This window comes from Phascolarctos cinereus, unplaced genomic scaffold (assembly GCF_003287225.1).
Source record: "Phascolarctos cinereus isolate Bilbo 61053 unplaced genomic scaffold, phaCin_HiC Scaffold_4;HRSCAF=312, whole genome shotgun sequence".
Taxonomy (NCBI): domain Eukaryota; kingdom Metazoa; phylum Chordata; class Mammalia; order Diprotodontia; family Phascolarctidae; genus Phascolarctos; species Phascolarctos cinereus.
In genome coordinates this window covers 322,439,285-322,459,930 of record NW_027555847.1, presented here as the reverse complement: position 1 = coordinate 322,459,930, position 20,646 = coordinate 322,439,285, and the positions used below count along the sequence as shown (strand labels likewise).

The window sequence follows — 20,646 nt, the reverse complement described above, 5'->3', positions numbered from 1 at the left end:
GAAATGACTTAATCTCCTTTTTATTGTCACATTCGTAAGAAAAGTCTCGACATATTTGCAGTGGTGAGAAAAAGCCATGGCAGGTACCGAGATACATAAGATTTAAAAATATATTGCTTTAGTCTTTAGAGAAGAAATTGTGGTTTGTTTCCTCTTGCTCAATTATCTATACGATCAAAATTCTGAGTCTGAAACTCTTGAAAGTCCTCGGGGATGGTATCTGCAGGAAAAAAGTGAGTGAAAGATTATTATGGCCCTTAACAATTCTTTCGCTAGAGCTCCTGAGAGAGTCTGTAGAGGTCACCGCTGAGCACACGGAGAGGGCTCCAAGCCAGCTCTGCAATCTGCATCACATCATGAATTGCCCAGGCAGGTTTCCTTCACCTGGGTCTCAGTCTCTTCATCTTTAAAATGGTGCAGTTGAATTAGGTGGCCTCTAAGGTCCCTTCCTGCTCTCTAGCTATTAGCCTATGAGTTCCTAGGTGGGTTTTGGTTGACATAGAAGGAGGAAGAAGATGAGACTGAGAATTAATCATGTGAGACTAAAGGCTGAGACCCCCTTGTATGCTCAAATCTAAATATGACTGAATTCTTCATTGGTTCTTAGACCAAAGAAGTCCAGCCTGAAGCTTTAACCCATTGGTTCTAAAAGAGTTGACTGGGGACCCTTCAGGATTCCTGACATCCTTTCAGGGGATCTGTGAGGTTAAAATTATTTTCTAATATGGTAAGTATCAATAGATTTAACATACACATACACATACATACACACACACACACACACACACACACACAACATACATATACATATACAAAAGTTCTCAAACATCTTAAGGATTTAAAGGGGCCTGGAGACTAAAAAATGTTTGAGAACCATTGTCATAACTAACTTAAGATCTTAGGCAAAACCCAGTCATTTCCATGAGCCTTAATTTCCTCATCTGTAAAGCATGAAAAGTGAGATCGACATTTGCTCTCCTTACAACAGGGTTGTGAGGTTACTGCGAATTAGCATTATGTAAATATTTTGAGCTTTTTGGAGGAAGGGACAGTATAAAAATAAGTCAAGGGTCATTTGGGATAACAGCAATAATAATTTGGTAATAAGCTTACCATTGCAGCGGTATTTGAGGTTGGACCAGATGATGTTCTCTTGGGAGAAGCAGAAGACTCCCAGTCTCCCGCCACGCATGGTGGTGTCAATGGTCACTCCTGAGTCAGCCACCAGCTCGGAGCCTTCATAGAAACGTACCCTGCAGAGAACACAGTCATCGGGATCCTTCATGAAACTTGAGAAGGGGGAAGAGTGGCACTGACCCCTGGCCAGTAATGGTGTGCTGACGGGACCCCAGAAACAGGGACGGCACAGAATCATGGACACAAATGTGGCGGAAGGGGCTTGGGACCAGGTGTCCCCCCTCCCTGGAATGTTCTCCCTCCTTGAATCCAGCTTTCAGGACTTGTAGTTCTTTTTAAGGCTCAGGTCAAGAGGCACCTCCTTCAAGAGGCCCTTCTTGACTTTTCCCCACCTTCCCCTGTCCCATCACTGTGTATTTATTTTATGTATATCCTGTATTTTCTAGGAGACATAATGGATGGGGTCCTGGGGAATCAGGAAGAGCTGAATTTGAATCCTTACTCACTTACTAGCTGTGTGACCCTGAATAAGTCACTTAACCTCTTTCACTCCTAGTTTTCTCATCTATGGGGATAATAGTAGCAACTACCTCAATGGATGGTTGTGAGGATCAAATGAAATAATAATACACGTAAAGTATTTAAAAAATTTTAAAGCTCTATATCAATGTGAGCTATTATTATTATTATTATTATTATTTTTATACACGTTTTGTATTTCTTTAGTAGAACATTAGCTTCTTGAGGACAGGGATTGGTTCACTTTTGTATTTGCATCCCTGGCACCTGTCATGATGCCTGACACATAAAAGGTACTTAATGAATGCTTCCCCACCAAAATTCCTTAGCTATGGCTTCGATTGCCCCATTTGGTGATTGATCAGTCAGTCAATCAACAAGCATTGGGGCGAGTAGCACAAAGTAGGCCTTCAGTCAACTTGGGAATCGGTCCACACTCACCCCAGCCTGCCATCTAGTAGCTTCTTACTTTAATTATTCTGGTTAATTAGGTGCTAAACTCATTACTTTTATGCTGCTGAGGGAAGACAAATGCTTTCAGTGTCCTCTAAATTTGATACCCTGGGACAAGGCCCCAGTAACCTTACCCTAGTTGTAGCTTTGGAAGCAGTGCTACCAAATGCAATGGTTTGGCTGTGGGCTCAGGACATTGGAGGAACAGGGAGACAGGGTATAAATTTAAAAGAAAAATAAGGTCCTTTACCATCTCCTCTTCAAAGTCTTGCAGTAGTGAGAGTTTACCTATGCGGTGTGACAATAAAGTCATGATGGAATCCGCCTGGCAAGTCTCTACCTGGTGTCCCATAGTTGTTGTTCAGAGTCCTCTATTTTTCTCATGCCCTTCTGAATAGTCTTGTAGAAATAGAATCTCAGCTAAGTCCCATATCAAATCACCAAGGCTAGGGCAACCTGGAAGTTCAGTCTGTGCCCACATTGGCCTGTGGTCAGGAGAGTGAAGAGTTTGGCTGGAGACTGGGAAACCTTCCCATTGCCCCTTTCTTAGAATCTGTAGCTTGGGTGAGAACGTCTAACCTAACAACTCAGAGGAATTCGGATATGGACAGGCTCTGAGAAATGAAGATACTGGAAATGCATATGAGCATTTCAGTTTCATTCAAATTTAATAGGTATTTATCAAGTACCTACTATATGCAAGGAACTTGGTTAGACACTGGGATTTAAAGACAAAACCCACAATAGTCTCTGCCCTCAAGGTGCTGACATTCTACTAGATGGCATTTAAACTCTAGGAAGAGACGGCTAAGTCCTGGAATTATAGCCCTTTTTTCAAGAGCTCTCTCGCCTTCTTCCTCCTACCTGATGTAGCCAACCTGGGGCCGGTGCTGTAGGAACCATCGGTAGGACACCTTGTCTTTCCAGCCGACGTTTCTTGAGTCTTTCCACAGCAGCCTCACCTGGTCACTGGTGTCCCCGGTATGCCACAGGGAGTTCCTGAGGTGTTCCCCTGGTCCTGTCTTTGACTTGACGGCCTGATTGGAGACATAACAAAATTACACAATAGAAGGCTCAGCATGCTTTCCCACCTTCACTTGAGAGTCCTGATAAAGAGGTCTAAGAGATCTGAAGTCAAGTTTATAATCAGACTACCTTGTTGTTTGGGAAACAACAAAACAGATAGAAAAATACTCAAGCTATATAAATACTACTTGTGCGGTATAGTGGATAGAGAGGGTTGACCTTGGAGCCAGGAAGACCTGTGTTCAAGACCTAGTTGGGTAAGCCTGGACAAGTCATTCAGTCTCTTGGTGAACCAGGCAAGTCTCTAAGGCGATATAAGCGACAGAGGAGGAGAAGTTGCTGAGTTGTATCAGTGGAGGGAGTTTCCACACTAGTTATATCATCACATCAATGAAATCATAGAAGGGGGGAAGGGGAAGAAATTTAAACGTTGTTTTGTTTCATGTTGGCCCAGTCCTTTTGTAGTAAACATAGGGCAATTCTAATCTATCCCATTGGGCAAGTTAGGGGGTGCAGTGTGGCTAGAGTACCAAGCTTGGAGTCAGAAAGACCTGAGTTCAAATTCAGCCACAGGCACTTGCTAGCTGTGTGACCCTGGGCAAGTCACTTAACTGTTGTTTGTCTCAGTTTTCTTATCTGTAAAATGGAGATAATAATAGCACTCATTTCCCAGGGTAGTTGTGAAGATCAAATGAGATTATAATTGTAAAGCACTTAGCACACAGTAGGTAGTATATAGATGTTAGCTAATAGCATCCCATTCTATTCTCTGCCTATTAATTACACACATATGAACCAAGGACCTTATTAAAATAAAGAATTTTTGGTTAAATGGCAATGACTTTGTATATGTTTTATATTTATTTACATACCTGTTGTTTCCCCAGTAGAATGGAGGGCAGGGGCCTTTTTTGCTTTTGTCTTTCTAGCCCTAGTACTTAGTACAGTGGGACAGAGGAGGAAGTACTTAATAAAATGCCTGGTGAATAACTTAACTGAATGACAGGTGACCTGGCAGTCTTTATGCATTGGTGCTAAATGAGTGGGTTCACTTCAGTTCAATTTAACCAGTAATTATTAAATATCTACTCTGTACAAAATTACTGTGCTAACAATCGGTAGCATACAAAGACCAATACAATACAGACAGTTTTCACTTTACCTCAGTGGTAAGGTAAGGTCCCCAGACCTCTACTTAAAGTGATTTTTATGTAATATGAATTTGCCCAGGGAAGGGAAGGAGAGAGCAGCAGGAAGGGGGCTGGCACACAATGCAAGGACATGCTGGGGCTGGGGCTAGCCGTGTGGGGGCCTGGTCAGAATGGAGAAGAATGGGCTGAGGGCAGACACCTGGAGGCTGGACACAGACCCAGAGAGGACAGGTGACACTTGGGGACTGCAGATGGATGAAGGACAGACATGAGTGTAGTGGAGCAAAGGTTTCCTCTCTCCATGGGGAAGGTCTCAAGCCAAGCCCCCAGTTTCCTTGTGGAGGCAGTCATCTCTCCACATCCATGTTCTCCTGCTTTTACTTGGAGGTTTTTTTTTCAGGTTTTTTTTGGGGGGGGTGGGGGGGATGGGAGGCCAAGAGGGCAGGAGCTGAGAGAGACACAATACTGTACAGTAAAGTTAACATAGGTGTTTTTTTCAGAATGTGGATTTCTTTCAGAATTATTTATGTCAAGTCAAATTTGCAATGCTAATTTACATAAAGGCAGAACTGTCTGTACAATCCTTTTTTTCTTAAGGTGCTCTTAATCTAGTAGGAGAGGAAAGGCATGTATACAAGTAACTATGAAAAGAGGGGAATGTACTGAGTGTGTGTGTCTGAGCTGTGTGTCTGGTGAGGGGGCAGGAGGCCCAGGCCCAGATTTCCATCCTGGGAAGGAGGGTAGGTGGGGACTTATACCTTGAGCTGAATGCCAGGCTCTGCAACAGCCCGGAATGGCGTGGCTTGCCAATAGGTCTGTTCGGTCTGCTTCCACATGACCACGTAGAAACTGGAGCTATCTTGGTAACCAAAGATAAAGCCAGCATAGTCATCATCTGTCTGGGTATTCACATGGAAGGTGCCTTCAAAGTCAACGCCATTGAAAGCTGTGTACCCTGAGGAAAGAAGAAACTGTTTTATTAGAAAAGAATTGAGAGGAGAGGGAAAATACATATGTCTACTCAAATGTCATTAGAGGACATTACTAGAATCTGAGTATTACTTAATGGAACTTTACTACCCCTGGTGGCCACTGCCCTTCTGGACTTACCAACTGCCAGGCCAGGATCACTGTTCATTGTCTGCACAATTTCCATGCCCTGCAAAGGAAGATTCAGCTAGTTGAAAGCAATTCTAGAATTGGTGGGATAAGCTCATGGAAGTCCATAACTCCAAATGCCATGTTGTTGTATTGGCATGTTGACATTTAAAATACTATATGCCGCTGGGTTCATCCATAAAACTATTTTAATGATCTCATTGAGGACTCTGCCTTAGCTCACAGAGAAAGGATAATGACATGTAAAAATTTCATACAGCAAACATTAAGGATTGCACAGGACTGATGATAAAGAGTGCTGCCCACCCCCTGATAAAGAGGTAGATGATGGATTAATATGCAGAAGGAGATATGTTTTTGGCCATAGTTAATATGGGGAATTTGTTTTGCTTGACTATGCATATTTGTTTCAAAGGTTTTGTTTTTATATATATTTTTTCCAGCATGGGGGGAGATTGGGATAAAAAATGCTTGATAATTAGAAAAAATAAAAATTTTATCTAAAAAATACAAACATGCACCTTTTAGGGTGATCCAAACCTATCATTCCATCAGTGTAGGTAGGAATGAGAAAATATATATCTGTAATTGCTTTGCAACTAATAATCTTAGACAATTGTGTGGCGCAAGGAGAGGTTAAATGACTTGCCAGGGTCTCACAGCCAGTATGGGACAGAGGTGAGGTCTGAACCTAGGTCTTTCTGACTCTGAGGTCAGTTCTCTAACCACTGTGCTGCAAAGACAAAACGAAAGAATGTCAGCCTTCAAGCAGCTCATATGTGTTCTAAGTGTATGCGTGTTCATGGAAGGAGGCAGTTTACAACACAGACAAGGTAAATTGGACGGAGACAGAGAGACAAGGAGAGGGAGGGGCAGAGAGACAGACAGACAGAGAAGGAGAGAGCGAGACAGAGACAGAGACAGAGAGACAAAGACAGAGAAGGGGGGGAGAAAGAGACACAGAGATAGACAGAGAGACAGAGACAGAGAGACACAGAAAGAGAGAGACAGAAAGACAGACACAGAGCGCAGCAGGGAGCATCCCGTAGGCTATGGCACCTGAGCTAAACCTTGAAGGAAGCTATAGCAGAGGTGAGAAGGGAGCCTCTTCCAGGCATTGGGGGGGGGGGGCGGGCAGCCCATGCGAAGACATGATGGGAGATGGGAAATGGAAGACAGTTTGGAGAGAAGAGCTAGAAGCCAGTGTGGCTGGAACATAGAGTGTATGAATGGGAGTCACAAAAAAAGCAGCTTGGAGAGGTAGTTTGTGAGTGCTAGGTGGAGGGGTTTGTATTTTATTTCTGAGCAGTTTGGGATTGTTCAGAGTGCTCCATAGTTTTTCTGGTGAAATCCATGCCATTCTCTCCTCCTCCTATTCAGAGATGGGCCCAGATTACCACCTGTCCTTCCTGGGCATGAGCTTCCTCACCTGTAAAATCAAAGGGTTGGAGAAGATGACTTCTCAGGGCCCTTGGGGTATAAACCTCTGGTCCTCTGGCCAGTGTCTGGAAGGTGAGATAGCTCCAGGGACTTAGAGCAATGCTACAGTAGAACTATTTGTAGCAAAAGGGAATAATTGAGTCACTAGGCAATTAAATACATTCGAGGGCTGGTAGTTTTCGTGACAAATAAAAAGGAGACAGAAGTGATTAGCTGAATTCTGTGACTAAGGCTAAGTGCTTCTGTGGCAGGCTCTTTTCACTCCCTAGAAAATGTTGAGGTGGCCATATCTCTTAGTCATACTGTGCTTAACCTCTTTCTTTTATGGCTTTTGGAAGCTGTGGTGTCCAGCTCTGCCATGTATTAGCTGCTTTTTTATGACTCCCATTCATACACTCTATGTTCCAGCCAAACTGGATTAAATTATATTATCTGCCCACATAAATAAATAAATGATCAGATAATAATAAATTATCTAAATTATTTAATAATTAAATAAGTTGGGTATATGAATGGTAGGTGCTACAGGTATACTATATATATGGTATAAGGTATACTATCTACCATCTACCATTCATATACCATTCATCTACATTACATATGTTATATGCCATTATTATATGAATGTTGGTATATGAATGGCATATTCATAGTATATGAATGTAAAAGTTTATTACTGTGCTATAAGAAATGATGGGAAGGATGGTTTCAGAGGACACTGGGAAAATCTCTATAAACTAATTCAGAGAACTAGGAGAAGAATTTATGTAATCACAACAATATCGTAGAGAAAGACAACATTGAAAAACTTTAGAATTCTAGTCAATGCAATAATAAACCACTTAACTCCTGCCAGAGAGTTTAGGAACTTAAAATGCAGAGAGAGACATGCATTTTTTGGCAAGGTCAATCTTGATGAACAATATGTGTTTATGGTGAGGTTTTAGGTTTTTTTGGTTTAGTTTTTGTTTGTTTAGTTTTTTGTTTAATGGCAGGGGTTGGGGAGGGACGGGATATTGACAGGGACAGATTACAAATGAATATTTATATATATATGTATATATATATATATATATGTGTGTGTGTGTGTGTGTGTATAGATGTATACATGCACACACACACACACACACACACATATGTTAAGTGGGAGAGTTGGGATTTGAACCTAGTCCCTCTGTCTCAAATCTAGGACTTTTTATATTTCCCATGTCGTAGTTAGTAAAATTAAACAAACAGAAAAGGGGCTGAGAATCAGGAGGCCCTGTTTGTAATCCTTGCTCTACTACTTTCTAAAAAAGTCAGCAAGAACCTAATGGTCAGGTCCTGTTGGGCCTGGCTGAATTCACATTCAGGACCTTTTTTTTTTTTGCCTCATCTCAAGGTGGCTGGAGATAATACACACCCAGAAGATACTGTACAATGTGCATTTGACTCCTGGGCCAGGCTCAGTGTCTGAGGCCTTGCCACTGGACAGGGTCCCAGACATCTAAAAGTTGAGCGGGATTAATAAAGTGGGCACCTAAGCTTGAAAGGATAAATGTCTAATTTTGGAATAATAATAATAGTAATAAATTATATAGAACTTTAAGGTTTGCAAAATGCTTTACAGATATTAACTCATTTAATCCTCACAACAACCCTAGAAGGTAGGTGATATTTTTATCTCCATTTTACAAGTGAGGAAACTGAGGCAGCTAGGTGGTACAGTGGAGTCCACAGCTCTGGGCCTCGAGTCAGAAACACTCCTCTTCCTGAGTTCAAGTCTGACGTTAGATACTTACTAGCTGTGTGATCCTGGGCAAGTCACTTCACCCTGTTTGTCTCAGTTTCCTCATCTATAAAATGAGCTGGAGAAGAAAATGGCAAACTACTCCAGTATCTTTGCCAAGAAAACCCCACATGGGGTCACAAAGAATTGGACATGACTGAAACTGACCGAACAACAACAATAATCTGAGGCAGACAGAAGTTAAGTGATTTGCCTAGGTTCATACAACAAGTAAGTGTCTGAGGCCATATTTGACTTCCTGACTTCCTGGTCTTACCTAACTCCCTGCAGGTAGAAAAATGAAAAACTGTCGTGTGACTCTGGGCATGCTACTAAACCCCTCTGTGTTTCATCTTATTTATTCATTCATTGGGAAGATCTTGCCCCCTTAAATACTCCCCATCTTTTTTTGGAAGAGGGGCAGGAGGGAGAGAATCATAAATGCAGTAACATTAATAATAATGGGAGTGGGTCACTTCCTACCAAAGAAACATAGGTAAAATCCGAGTACTAAATACTCCTAAAGGGCAAAGACAAGCACGGCATATGTGATCCTATCCTCCCAATAAAACAAAGCACAAACTCACCTGGTTCAGAACCACCCAATTAGGATCAATCTGGGCATCACCTTCAGGGTCTAGGACAACAGTCTGGTAGGCTCTGAAATCTGTCAGGGTGACCTCAGCATTCTCAGGGCACACATCAATCCGATCAATGACCTGGTCTTGGTCAAAGTCTGTTTCACAGATATCCCCTACACCGTCACCTGGATGCATCAGGGAAATAGGAGAAAGGTTTGGTGACACTGGTCCCCACTCATCTCTTCTAGATAAAGATAAAGATGAAGTTAGACAATAAGGACAGAAAGCCCTTCCCTAAGTTCTAATCTCATTATACAGCATCCCAATAGCTGACCTGCTTTCAACTTCCAGGCCAAGGATAAGTCTTTCAGGTGGCAGGTGTCTCTATCCCACCACCCCACTGTTCCAGCTCTTGCAACAGAGCTGGGGATCGCTGGGAAATCCAGCTAAACATTCATGTCCCATCCTTGCTTCAGGGATTTACTGAAACTGGATATAATATGAGACCCTGAATGAAAAAGGGAACACAAATATAGTTTGCAACCTTAGCTGGTACATCTCAAAGTTTCCTGGGGACATATTTCCTGTCCTCAGTCCTTCCTTAGCTTGGGTTTGGGGACTTCCCAGTAGGGAAGGTGGCAGAGCTGGCAGTGGACTCCCTCTAAGGCTGTCACCTCTGATCTCCTCAAGGACCTTACTGTCAACACTGCCTCATCTTCCCTTCTACCCTCACCTCCCTCCATCAAGGCCTAGGTGATAACAAAAGCAGCAGCTCTTCTCCCTTTGTGGACACTGTATGCAATATTCTATCCAATTTTTTTTTGTCCACACGTATATATACTTACAGGTCTGGACTCTTCTCTCCCCTTTTTACTGACCTCTGTGGCTCAAATAACAGAGATTCAAATGCAGATCACAGCAATACAGAGAAATAAACTTAGTTATGAAAGTCACATATCTAAGATGAAAAAACCATGACCGCTTTGGCGTGGGGACCCTTGGAAGAGTGAGTGTGCTATCTTTTACAATAGGAAAAAACATGAAGGAGGAGACTATTGACAGAGGAGCGGACAAAGAGGCTGCAATGGAATTTCTTTGCTCCAAAAGAAACAATGAATATGAGAAATTCATAGAAATAGGGGAAAAATTGATAAATATCAGAAAGAACCTGATACAACAAGTAAGTGGAACTTGGACAATATGTACAGTGACCACAGAAATGTAAATGCAAATAAGGCTAAAATGAATGCTGTGTAATTGTAATGACCAATCTTGGCCCTGGAGAAGAAAGGAGGAAATGTCCTGCCCTACCCCCCCTCTTAGGATAGGTCTGGGATTATAGGTGAAAGATGCTGCTTATGCTGTCAAATGTGGTTGGTATGGCTTGAATATTTTTTTCTCTGTTGGAATCCAAGACTCACTGGGTGGGGTGGGTTGGTGTATGTCTAGAAATTATTTTGATGTAAAAACAAAAGGTATCAATGAAACTCCATTTTGAAGAACTAAGTATTGGTGTGCTGATGTGTGACCGTGTCCGTGTATTTCCCTATGTCATAGTGGCCCTGGGTTCTGTTGCCTTACGATTGACATCTTCCTGGGTTGGGTTGGGGACCAGTCTGCAGTTGTCAGGGCCTGGAGGGATGAGGTCTGGGATTCCATCATTGTCATCATCATCATCACATTCGTCTCCCAGCCCGTCCTTATCTGTGTCCAGCTGGGAGCTGTTAATGACGGTGGGGCAGTTGTCAGTGCTGTCCTGGTGCCCGTCTCCATCGCTGAAGAGAGATGACAGGGAGGGGGCAATGGAGTAGACCTTTTTGGCCACTGAGCCTCAATCTCCTGACTTGTTTTGAACATGTTATCTTGAGAATGTTGTCTCAGGGAGGGTCGAGCGCCAGTTGTCAGGGCTGAAAACTAGTTAAGTGATACCAAAGAGCTTATATTGAAGTTTTCTCTTTGGCATTTGCCTTTTTCACCTATTAAGACAAAAACTAGGATACAAATCACTGTTATTTCCTGCTTAGAACCTCCCCTTCTTGCCTTGAAAAGGGATCCTAGGAGTATAAATTTAGAGCCGGAAGGGACCTTAAAGGCTGTATAGTACAACCATCTAATTTTACCAATGAAAAAAACTGAGGCTCAGAGAGATTATGTGACTTATACAAGGTCACACATATAGTTAAGTGGCAGAAGTGGGATTTAACCCTGTGACTTCTGGCTCCAAAGCCACAGCTGTTTCGTTAGGTGTCATTTATGTTGTTTTTGTTGCCAGACATTGATTAGTAGCATCTGTTGAATGTGTGTATGGTCAAGAAAACGCTGGATTCAGAGTCAGATACCCTGGGAAGGAAGCTCTGCTATTGACCATCTGTTGTGACTTTGGATAAGTCATTGGCCATCTGTGAGCCTCAGTTTCCACAGAAAAATGAGTCCATCAGACTAGATGTGCTAGGAGACAGTGGAAAAAACACTCACTGGCTCTGGAGTCGGATAACTTGGATTCAGATGCTGCCTCTGACATCTACTACCTTTGTGACCTTGGGCATATCAATTCAATTCTTTCAACCTAAATTTCCTCCATCTACAAAATAAGGGCTTTCAGCTAGACAACCTCTAAGGCCCTTGTCAGCTCTAGAGATCAGCTTCTATGTGCCTGTACTTCAATTCTACTGTCCCCCCTAAAAATCCCATGATTTCATGCTGGATTGAGAGAAGACAAGATCCTTAGCATAATGGACAGAGTGCTGGACTTGCAGTCAGGAAGACCCAAGTTCAAATCTAGCCTCAGATACTTACTAGCTATAGGACCCTGGGCAAGTCACTTAACCTCTATCTACCTTAATTTTCTCATCTATAAAATATGTTGATAATAATAGTCCCTACCTTCCAGGGTTGTCTTGAGGATTAAATGAGATAACATAATTAAAGCACTTTGCAAACCCTAAAGTGATTTATATATGTATATATAATATATATATATATGTATGCACATATACATATATGTATATGTGTGTGTATACACACACACACACACACACACACACACACACACACTAGCTATGTATCAAATAGGAATTCAGAGGTTAATGCTGTAGGGGAGAAAATGACAAGGTGAATGATGACCCTATACCCTCCAAGGCCACTTTAATTCTGAGGAGGCAGATAGAGGTTAGCCCTGGTCTAAAGAATTTCTTCTTTCCAAGAATTCCCAGGGTTCAGATCTACTGCAAGGTAAGTCTGGGCTTCCTCTTTCATTCAAGAAATCATAACATTGCTCTTGTTTTCTAGGGAGTTTTCCCAAGTGGGCCTGATCTGAGACAGCTAATGCCCATTTTGTTCCCACATTCCTACCTTGGTCCTCCAGTGGCAGAGGGAGGAGGCAGGGGAGGGGAAGGCGGCAGGGCGTCACTAAACCCAAGATGAAGCTGCTCACTGCCAGATCCACTTAGTGAGTGAGGAGGAGATACATGGATCTGGAGAAGGGAAAACCGTTCCAAACAAGCCTAAATGATGGAATTGTCTGTCCTGGAGTTGTTTTAAAAACCATTAGGTTGGGCAGTTTCCATCAGCAACCTTTCTATATCTTTGAATGGTTTTATACAAAAATAAGGGATTTTATTTTCTGCAGGTTTGGGGGTTTGTTGGAATTAAAGTATTAACTGTATGAGTCACATTTGCAATACTCAGAAGCTAGTGCAAAAAGATGCTTTAGGAATTCAGAAAATGCAGGACTTGGTATTCTTGCAGCAGATAGTAACAACAATAACTTACTTTATTTCTTTATGTTTGACAAAGTGTATTCCTTCTACAATTATAGCGCAAGCTGCTCTAAAAATGAAAATCTTGATAGAAGGTTTTCTGAGCAATGACCCTGACCCTAATCAGCCTGAGCCTCCTGTGTGGGCCCATGAATGGAGACAGGGAGGCTCTATTTATGAGTCTCTCACTCATCACTCCTCTTTACTCTGTAGACCCAAATGGAAATGAAGAATGACACACAAATGCAGAGTGGTATTATGGCCTAGCAGGGAATGTAGGAAATTCACTCCCTCTCTTGTTCCTTTCTTGGCTTCTTAAAGATTTCCCAAGGAGGTAGGAAGGCTAGGACTAGTAAATGATTTTAGGTTCCTCTAGGGAAGAGATGGTGATATTTCTGTCTTCATTTTTCTCTGTCTGCCTCATTCTTTGCACCGCCCCCCTTCCCTTCACCTCCCTTCCTGCCTCTCTTTCTCTCTCCCTCCCCCCTCCCTCTCTGTTTGCTTCCTTTCATCCCTGCCTCCCTCTCCCTACCTCCTTCTCCCTTTCTTTCTCCCTCCCTGTTTCTCTCTTTCCCCTCTCCTCTTTCTTCCCCCAGCCAAAAAATAGTACCTCCTAACCAAGTCCATTTAATGAAATCCTGAAGTTAATGAAACATCAACTCAGACACATTCTGCACTGTTTATGGTACACTGAGATTTCCCTTGAACAAAGAGAACAGTCTCTAAATTTCTTGCACTGGCATTTCTTCTATTCACCTGGTCTATGGTGCATCATGACAGGGACCAAGCTTGCCTGAGAATTTTTAGGGCTGCTTATGAGATACGTACTTTTCCTGACTTTGGGCTGGGCCCAGAGACTCATTGCCAGCTCCCTACCATCAGGAAGGATCTCAAAGCTGGCTGGTGGCAGAAAGCTTGGAAAACTGACATGTTCTTCCTGCCTTTTGCTTTCTTTTTCCTTTCCTTTCTAAGCTGTTCTTATAGCTGGGAGGGGTACTGTACCTGTCCTGATTGGTGTCACAGGAGTCCCCGACCAGGTCATTATCCACATCGGACTGCAGATAAAACAAAACACTGTTAGCACAGGGCAGTTCCATCAAGAATGTTCCCCCAAATCCAAGCCTGGCTTAACAATAAGTCTGGGGAATGATATATCCGGAATCGATACTCCATAAAACTGCAAAAGGACAACACCATATTGGCGTAGGCACATTGTTGGATTTTAAAAAAACCTTATAAAATATCAAGCTATGTGGCTGGGCTACCCACACACCAGATGAGCTAATTATAAAAGGGCTGAGAAGTAGCTGGGTGGTGGCTGGGGGTGCTTCGGAGCCAGCCACCAGCTCTGGCACAGGGGCCGGCACCTAGCAGTGGCAAGGGAAGACAGGGCCAATGGATTTTGAATCGCTTTTATATTTGGAAGGGAACCAAGGTGATGAGTCAGTGTTCGCCTATGGCTCCCTCTTCTCCAAGCTTTAAAAATAAAATGCCGCACCGTCCCAAATTATCTAGTCAAAGAGGGGGAGTAGAAAAAGAAATTTAACAAGCAAGCGATGGCGTTTAATCAGAAAGGTTCAAGTGTGGGCTCTGCTGGAGGAGGAAAGGAGCCTGGGGGTGAAATTCCACATCTCATTTTCATGCTATCCAAAGGGATTCTGGTTGATCAGCATGAAAGTCACTTCCCTGAATGAGCAGGCCATTGCCAGCCTACCTGTCAGGGACAGAGTAATGAGGACCAATTCCCAGAGGGCTGCAGAGATTATCTGGTCCTATTTTTCCCCCTTTGAAAACACGTATGTTTCATTGCTCAGAGCCTGCAGAAAATAGATGAAGGGAGATGTGCCAAAGGTGTGCTTGGGTGTTTTCTTTGATTCTGGTCTTAGATGAATCTCTGTACAGAGAAGTTACACATAGAGCCTTAGATTCCCTAGAACTGCTCACACTCAAGCACTGGCATCCTACCGACCTGGTTAGGGTTGCTGACATCAGGACAGCTGTCACAGGCATCCCCGACACCATCGTTATCTTTGTCACTTTGGTCTCGGTTGGGAATTTTTTGACAGTTGTCCAAAATATTCTTAATTCCTAGGGAAAAGAAAGTCTCTTTGTATCAGCTGAAATTACCTCAGGGTTTCATAGGATCATGGCCAGTGCAGGAAGAAACCTTAGGGGTGACCTACTCCAACCTCCTTATTTTACAGCTGGAGAAACTGAGGCCAGAAGAAATGAAGTGACTTGCCAAAAGTCACCAATAGAAAGGGGCAAAGTTAGGATTCAAATCCAGGTTCTCTGCCCACTGTTCCATAGCGCTTTTTGGTATTTTCTAAACTGCTACAGGAGTGTGTATAACATGATGACATTTAGATATCACACTGAAAATTGCATATATGACCCAAGTTATATCCCGGTGTCAGAGAAACAAGTGTAGTCAGAGACAGCAGGGAGAAGTAGAAGGAGGACCTGAGTTCAAATCCAGCCTCAAACACATAATACTTAGTAGCTGTGTGACTCTGGGCAAGTCACTTAACCCCATTGCCTAGCGGGGAAAAAAATGTATATATTTTTTAAAAAAAAAGAAAAGAGAAGTGGAAGGAATGCTAGATTTGGAGTCAGAAGGACCAGGTGAGAGGTCCAGCTCTACTACTGACCAGCTCTACAATCTACAGTAAGCTGAGCCTCAGTTTCCTTCCCTATAAAATGTGGGGATTAGGTTAGATACCTCTAAGGTCCTTTTTAGCTTAGACGTTCTATAATTCTATTGAGAGATTCAGAGTAAACTACTATTCTACAGCAGTTTGGGGTTTGGAAGAAATTTAGAAAAAGAAATTCTGAGAGCATCCTAGATTTAGAGCATCAGGTGACCTTAGAGGCCAGGAGGCCAGCAATTGCTTTACAGATGAAGAAACCAGTGCATGCAGAGGGTTAAGCAAAGTGGCCTAGGATCGCACAGCTAGTAAGAGTGTCTGAGACAGGATTTGAACTCAGGTCTTCCTAAATCCAAGGCCTGCAGCCTTACCCTCACTTAACCACCTCAAATCACAGTTAAATGGTTGATGACAGTCTCTTTGCATCACTTACCCCTAAGGGTTATAGAAATATTAATTACTCTTTTTATTATCCATCTAATCAATGATTTGAGTGATGCAACCAGATAGGGTTGCTCTGATATTTTTATTATCCATCTAATCAATGATTTGAGTGATGCAACCAGATAGGGTTGCTCTGATAGTCAGGTGAGTGAGCCCCAGAGTGGAGGAACTCATGGGAGACATCACAGTGCATGGGAAAGTACTTTAGCCCAAGAGTCAGGAGAGACCTGGCCCTGGTCTAATCAGATGTGTGACTGCGAGAATTTACCTGCAAGTATGTTCAAACAAGGAGTTGTGTGATTTTTAGACAAGTCACTTTACCTTGATGAACCTCAGTTTTCTCATCTATCAAGTGGGACCATTTAACGAGGTTATATCTAAGGTCTCTCCCAATTCTAAGGTCCAAGGTATCCAAAGTATGAGAAGGGTTTGAGGTCACTCTAGGCTGTCTCTTGGAGGCTGAGGGCACGTAGTGAGAACTAGGGCTCGAGGTGTGTATAAGGGTTCTTATGAGGTCTCCTAGGGCTGCTTGAGGGATCTAAAGTATCCTGGGCTTTGAACAACCTCTTTTAGTGATGCTTGTGATGCGGCACTCTTTGGGAAGAAAGAGCAGGCTATATTTTATGTAACCACCTTTACTTAGATGATTCACATTTTAGGCTTGTAACAAGAAAATTATTCAGGGGCAGACTGCCTCCTCTACTTCTCATGGTGATGGACTGCATGGAAGAATGTCCACAGATGAGAGGGTCCTGTTGTTTCCTCTCCATAATATTAATATGATTTATCCTTCATTGGTATCTTACAATTTACAAAACACTCTTCTCTCCAACAACCTTAGGTGTTGGGTGGCAGAGGTGTTATGATTCTCATATTACAAATGATGAAAGCCAGGGTCAAGGAAAGTGCAGTGACTTGTCTAAGGGAGGAGAGATGGTAGGTGGTGGATTGGGGACTGTAATTCCAGGTCTTCGATTCCAAACCAAGGGCTCTTCCCAATGTGCTCTATTGCTTCTCTATCTCTAAGCCACTTGAAAGATGCCTAATTGTCTTCTGAGGTAGTTTAAACCCAAAGACATCACATTAACCTTATGATCCCATTTTTGCCCAAGGAACTTGATGCTAAGCCTCTTTCTCTAGCTTCTTGAGATAAATACCTACACTACCTACTTTTGTACATCAGTCAGTAAGGTCAATACTATCTGTTGGACCATTGCTTAGAACATTTCTTACAGTGTCTCAAGGGTATAAACACAGTGAAGGGTGTTAAATAGAAGGATATAATATGAACTTTCCTTCTTTAAAAGCAGGATAGAGTCATAGGATTAAATTAGATGTGGAAGGGACATTAAAGACCATTGAGGCCACCTCCCTGGTTTTATTCAAGGCTCATCTCAAGAGCCATCTTCTACATGAAAAGTTTCCTAATCCCACCAGATCTTAGCGCCTTCCCTCCCATCCACAAATTATCTTGTATCTACTTTGTCTCTGGGCAGCTAGGGGGCTCAGTGGATGGAATGCTGGGCCTGGAGTCAGGAAGACTCATCTTCTTTTTTTAAAATTTTTTTTTTTAGGCAATTGGGGTTAAGTGACTTGCCCAGGGTCATACAGCTAATAAGTGTCAAGTGTTTGATCTGAGGCCGGATTTGAACTGAGGTCCTCCTGACTTCAGGACCAGTGCTCTATCCACTGAGCCACCTAGCTGCCCCAAGACTCATCTTCTTGAGTTCAAATCTGGCTTCAGATACGTATTAGCTGTGTGACCTTGGGAAAGTCACTTAAACCCTGTTTGCCTTAGTTTCCTCATCTGTAAAATGTGCTGAAGAAGGAAATGGCAAACCACTACAGTATTTTTGCCAAGAAAACCACAAATGGGGTCATGAAGAGTTGGACATTACTGAATACCAACCCCGCACCATCGACAATACCAGTTTGTCTCTATTTTGTATATGCCTATACATATATACATATATACATATTTATAAAGCAACACATTCATAAATATATACACATATATATACACACACACAAATGTGTTATTTCCCCTGTTTAGATTGTAAGCTCCTTGAGGGTAGGGATTTTTTTTGTCTTTATATCCCTAAGATAGGCTCTTAATAAATGACTGTTGTTATTGATTGACATATGTTCTTCCTTCCCTACTGAGGCATGATGATAATTGCTAACATTTATAAAGTGCTTAAAGGTTGATAAATTGCTTTACAACTATCACCTCATTTTATCCTCACAACAGTCCTGAGAGATTATTACCCTCATTTTTACAGATGAGGAAACTGAGGCGAGGTTAAGGGATTTATCCAGGGTCACACAGGTTATAAGCATCTGAGCCGGGATATGAACTCAGGATTTCCTGTTTCCAGGGCCAGAGCTCTATCCCCTGTGCCACTTAGCTACCAGTAGGGGCTTTAAGAGCAGTAAGATATATAAGGTTAAAATCAAGGAATAGATAAGAATAATTAACCATCTCCATCCATGTCATCATCACAGGCATCTCCTTTTCCATCCCCATCAGTGTCTTTCTGGTCGTTATTTATGATGTTTCTACAATTATCACAAGCATCTCCAAAGATATCTTGGTCGATGTTTCTCTGGTCAACGTTGTAAGTCAGGACACAGTTATCCTAAAAAACAAAACAAAAAAACCCAACAAAAAAACCCAAACCAAATGCAAATCCTCTTGGCCTTGTTATGTGTATCAGGGCTTTATGAATCTCACAGATGGTATTTTTACATTGCGCTCACTCTAATGCAAGAGTTGCAGTTCTATGTATGAATGCTCCAAAATACTGCCACAAAACTGCAATTTCCCTGCATTGGTACTGGGCACTTGCAAATGCACATTCCCTTGGAAGAAAACCCTCACCTGTTCATTGTTGATTCCATCCCCATCAGCATCTTCATCACAAGCATCTCCGATGCCATCTCCATCTGCATCTTCTTGACCAGAGTTTGGCACGTATTTGCAGTTATCCTAAGTGAGGAAACATGGCCTAAAATTACACCTAAGATCAAGGCTGTCAGTGGGTCTGCTACTTGGGACAAATCACGTCTGAGGCATTGAAAATTGAAGTTTGAATTCAAATTGAAATTTGCCTTTTATAGACAAATATAGCCAAAAAAAAAAAAAGAGGGAGGGCAGGAAAACTTGGACCTTAGGATCCAAGACCCCATTTCTGGAGAGACTGGAGGATATTCAGAGACCACTGCTGGGGAAGCCACCTCCAAGAGAGTAAGCAGGGTGGGGCATCATTGGGAAGGAGCTTGCTTTGGGTTGTGGAAGTGTCATACATACAACATATCTACGCTGATAAAAATCATGGTCCCAGTAAAAAAAAAAAGATTGCTATGTGCTAAATTTAGCAATTTCTGCTTGCTGTAGGAATTCACATGCTTTCAGCACCTTGAAGCAAACACCAGATGTACTACCCTCGTTAAGCTCTGTTTGACATCTGTCTGTAAGAGAAGATTGACCTACCTTGTTGTTAAAGGCACATTTGCTGCATTCGAGATGGAATTATCTGGGAGTGTGTAAGGGAAGGGAAGGTTCTCTGAGGCCCTTCCTAACCAGGATGTGGTTGTGGTTGTGGTTGTGGTTGTATGAAAGCCACAGGTATGTTTTCCTCCTACCCTACTTACCTTTTTGCAATTCCTTCCAGAGCATGGCAGTTCCTCGTCGGGGTAACTATCAATGTCAACGTCCTTTCCACAGATGAATCCATCACCAGCCCAACCAACACCACACTATGAAGAGAAATTCCATTACGGAAGTCAGGCAGTGATGCTTGCTGTCAGTTGGCAAACACTTGAACTCCTGCTTAACCCAACCCCAAAGCCCCAGGTATCCAAACAGCTTTACTGTGGGGGCTTCTCATCCCATTCCTGACTGCTCTTCTGACAGCATACCTGTGGAGCTTAAATCACAGTCACTCCTTAGAATGTAACAATCATCTAAATTGATTTTTGCCAGAGGAAAAACCTTCTGAGGACTGAGCACTGACTCAGTCTCTTGTTTTTAGTATCAAGCAAGCAAACCACAAGCATTTATTAAGCACCCACTATATACTCGATACTGGGCTAGGTGCTGAGGATATAAGTATCAAGAATGAAACAATTCTTACAAGAAACTTACATTCTACGGAGAAAGACAATAAGAATATATGTGTTTATAGATTATCTAGATAGCACAGTGGATAGAGTGCCAGGCCTGGAATCAGGAAGACTCCATCTTCCTGACTTCATATCTGGCTTCAGCACTTACCAACTCTGTGACCCTGGGCAAGTTACTTAATCTCAGTTTCTTCATCTGTAAAATGAGCTGGAGAAGGAAATGGTAAACCACTCCAGTATCTTTGCCAAGAAAAGCCCAAATGGGGTCATGAAGAGTTGGACATGACAGGAAAACAATTCAACACCACCACAAATATGTATACATATTCACATATACATGCATGGGTATGTAGAAATATAAATATATATATATATATGTATGTATGTGTATATATGTGTGTATATATATATACACATATATGTATATATATATATATATACACACACACACACACACAGAGAAAAAATAAAATCAAT

The 20,646-nt window shown here is 42.3% G+C and overlaps 1 protein-coding gene across 1 annotated transcript in view; it reads right to left on the bottom strand.

Annotated features, from left to right (window-relative positions):
• THBS4 (thrombospondin 4) overlaps window positions 1–20,646 on the bottom strand; it is a 58,051-nt gene continuing 37,405 nt past the window's right edge. The window contains exons 11-22 of the mRNA XM_020998458.1: window positions 19,699–19,803; window positions 18,926–19,033; window positions 18,524–18,683; window positions 14,922–15,040; window positions 13,955–14,007; window positions 10,776–10,969; window positions 9,201–9,379; window positions 5,397–5,445; window positions 5,045–5,241; window positions 2,974–3,146; window positions 1,114–1,253; window positions 1–220 (exon numbers count right to left, since the gene is read on the bottom strand). Coding sequence (XP_020854117.1) covers window positions 159–220; window positions 1,114–1,253; window positions 2,974–3,146; window positions 5,045–5,241; window positions 5,397–5,445; window positions 9,201–9,379; window positions 10,776–10,969; window positions 13,955–14,007; window positions 14,922–15,040; window positions 18,524–18,683; window positions 18,926–19,033; window positions 19,699–19,803 — 1,539 coding nt within the window. The 3' untranslated portion in view covers window positions 1–158. The remainder of the gene's footprint in view (window positions 221–1,113; window positions 1,254–2,973; window positions 3,147–5,044; window positions 5,242–5,396; window positions 5,446–9,200; window positions 9,380–10,775; window positions 10,970–13,954; window positions 14,008–14,921; window positions 15,041–18,523; window positions 18,684–18,925; window positions 19,034–19,698; window positions 19,804–20,646) is intronic.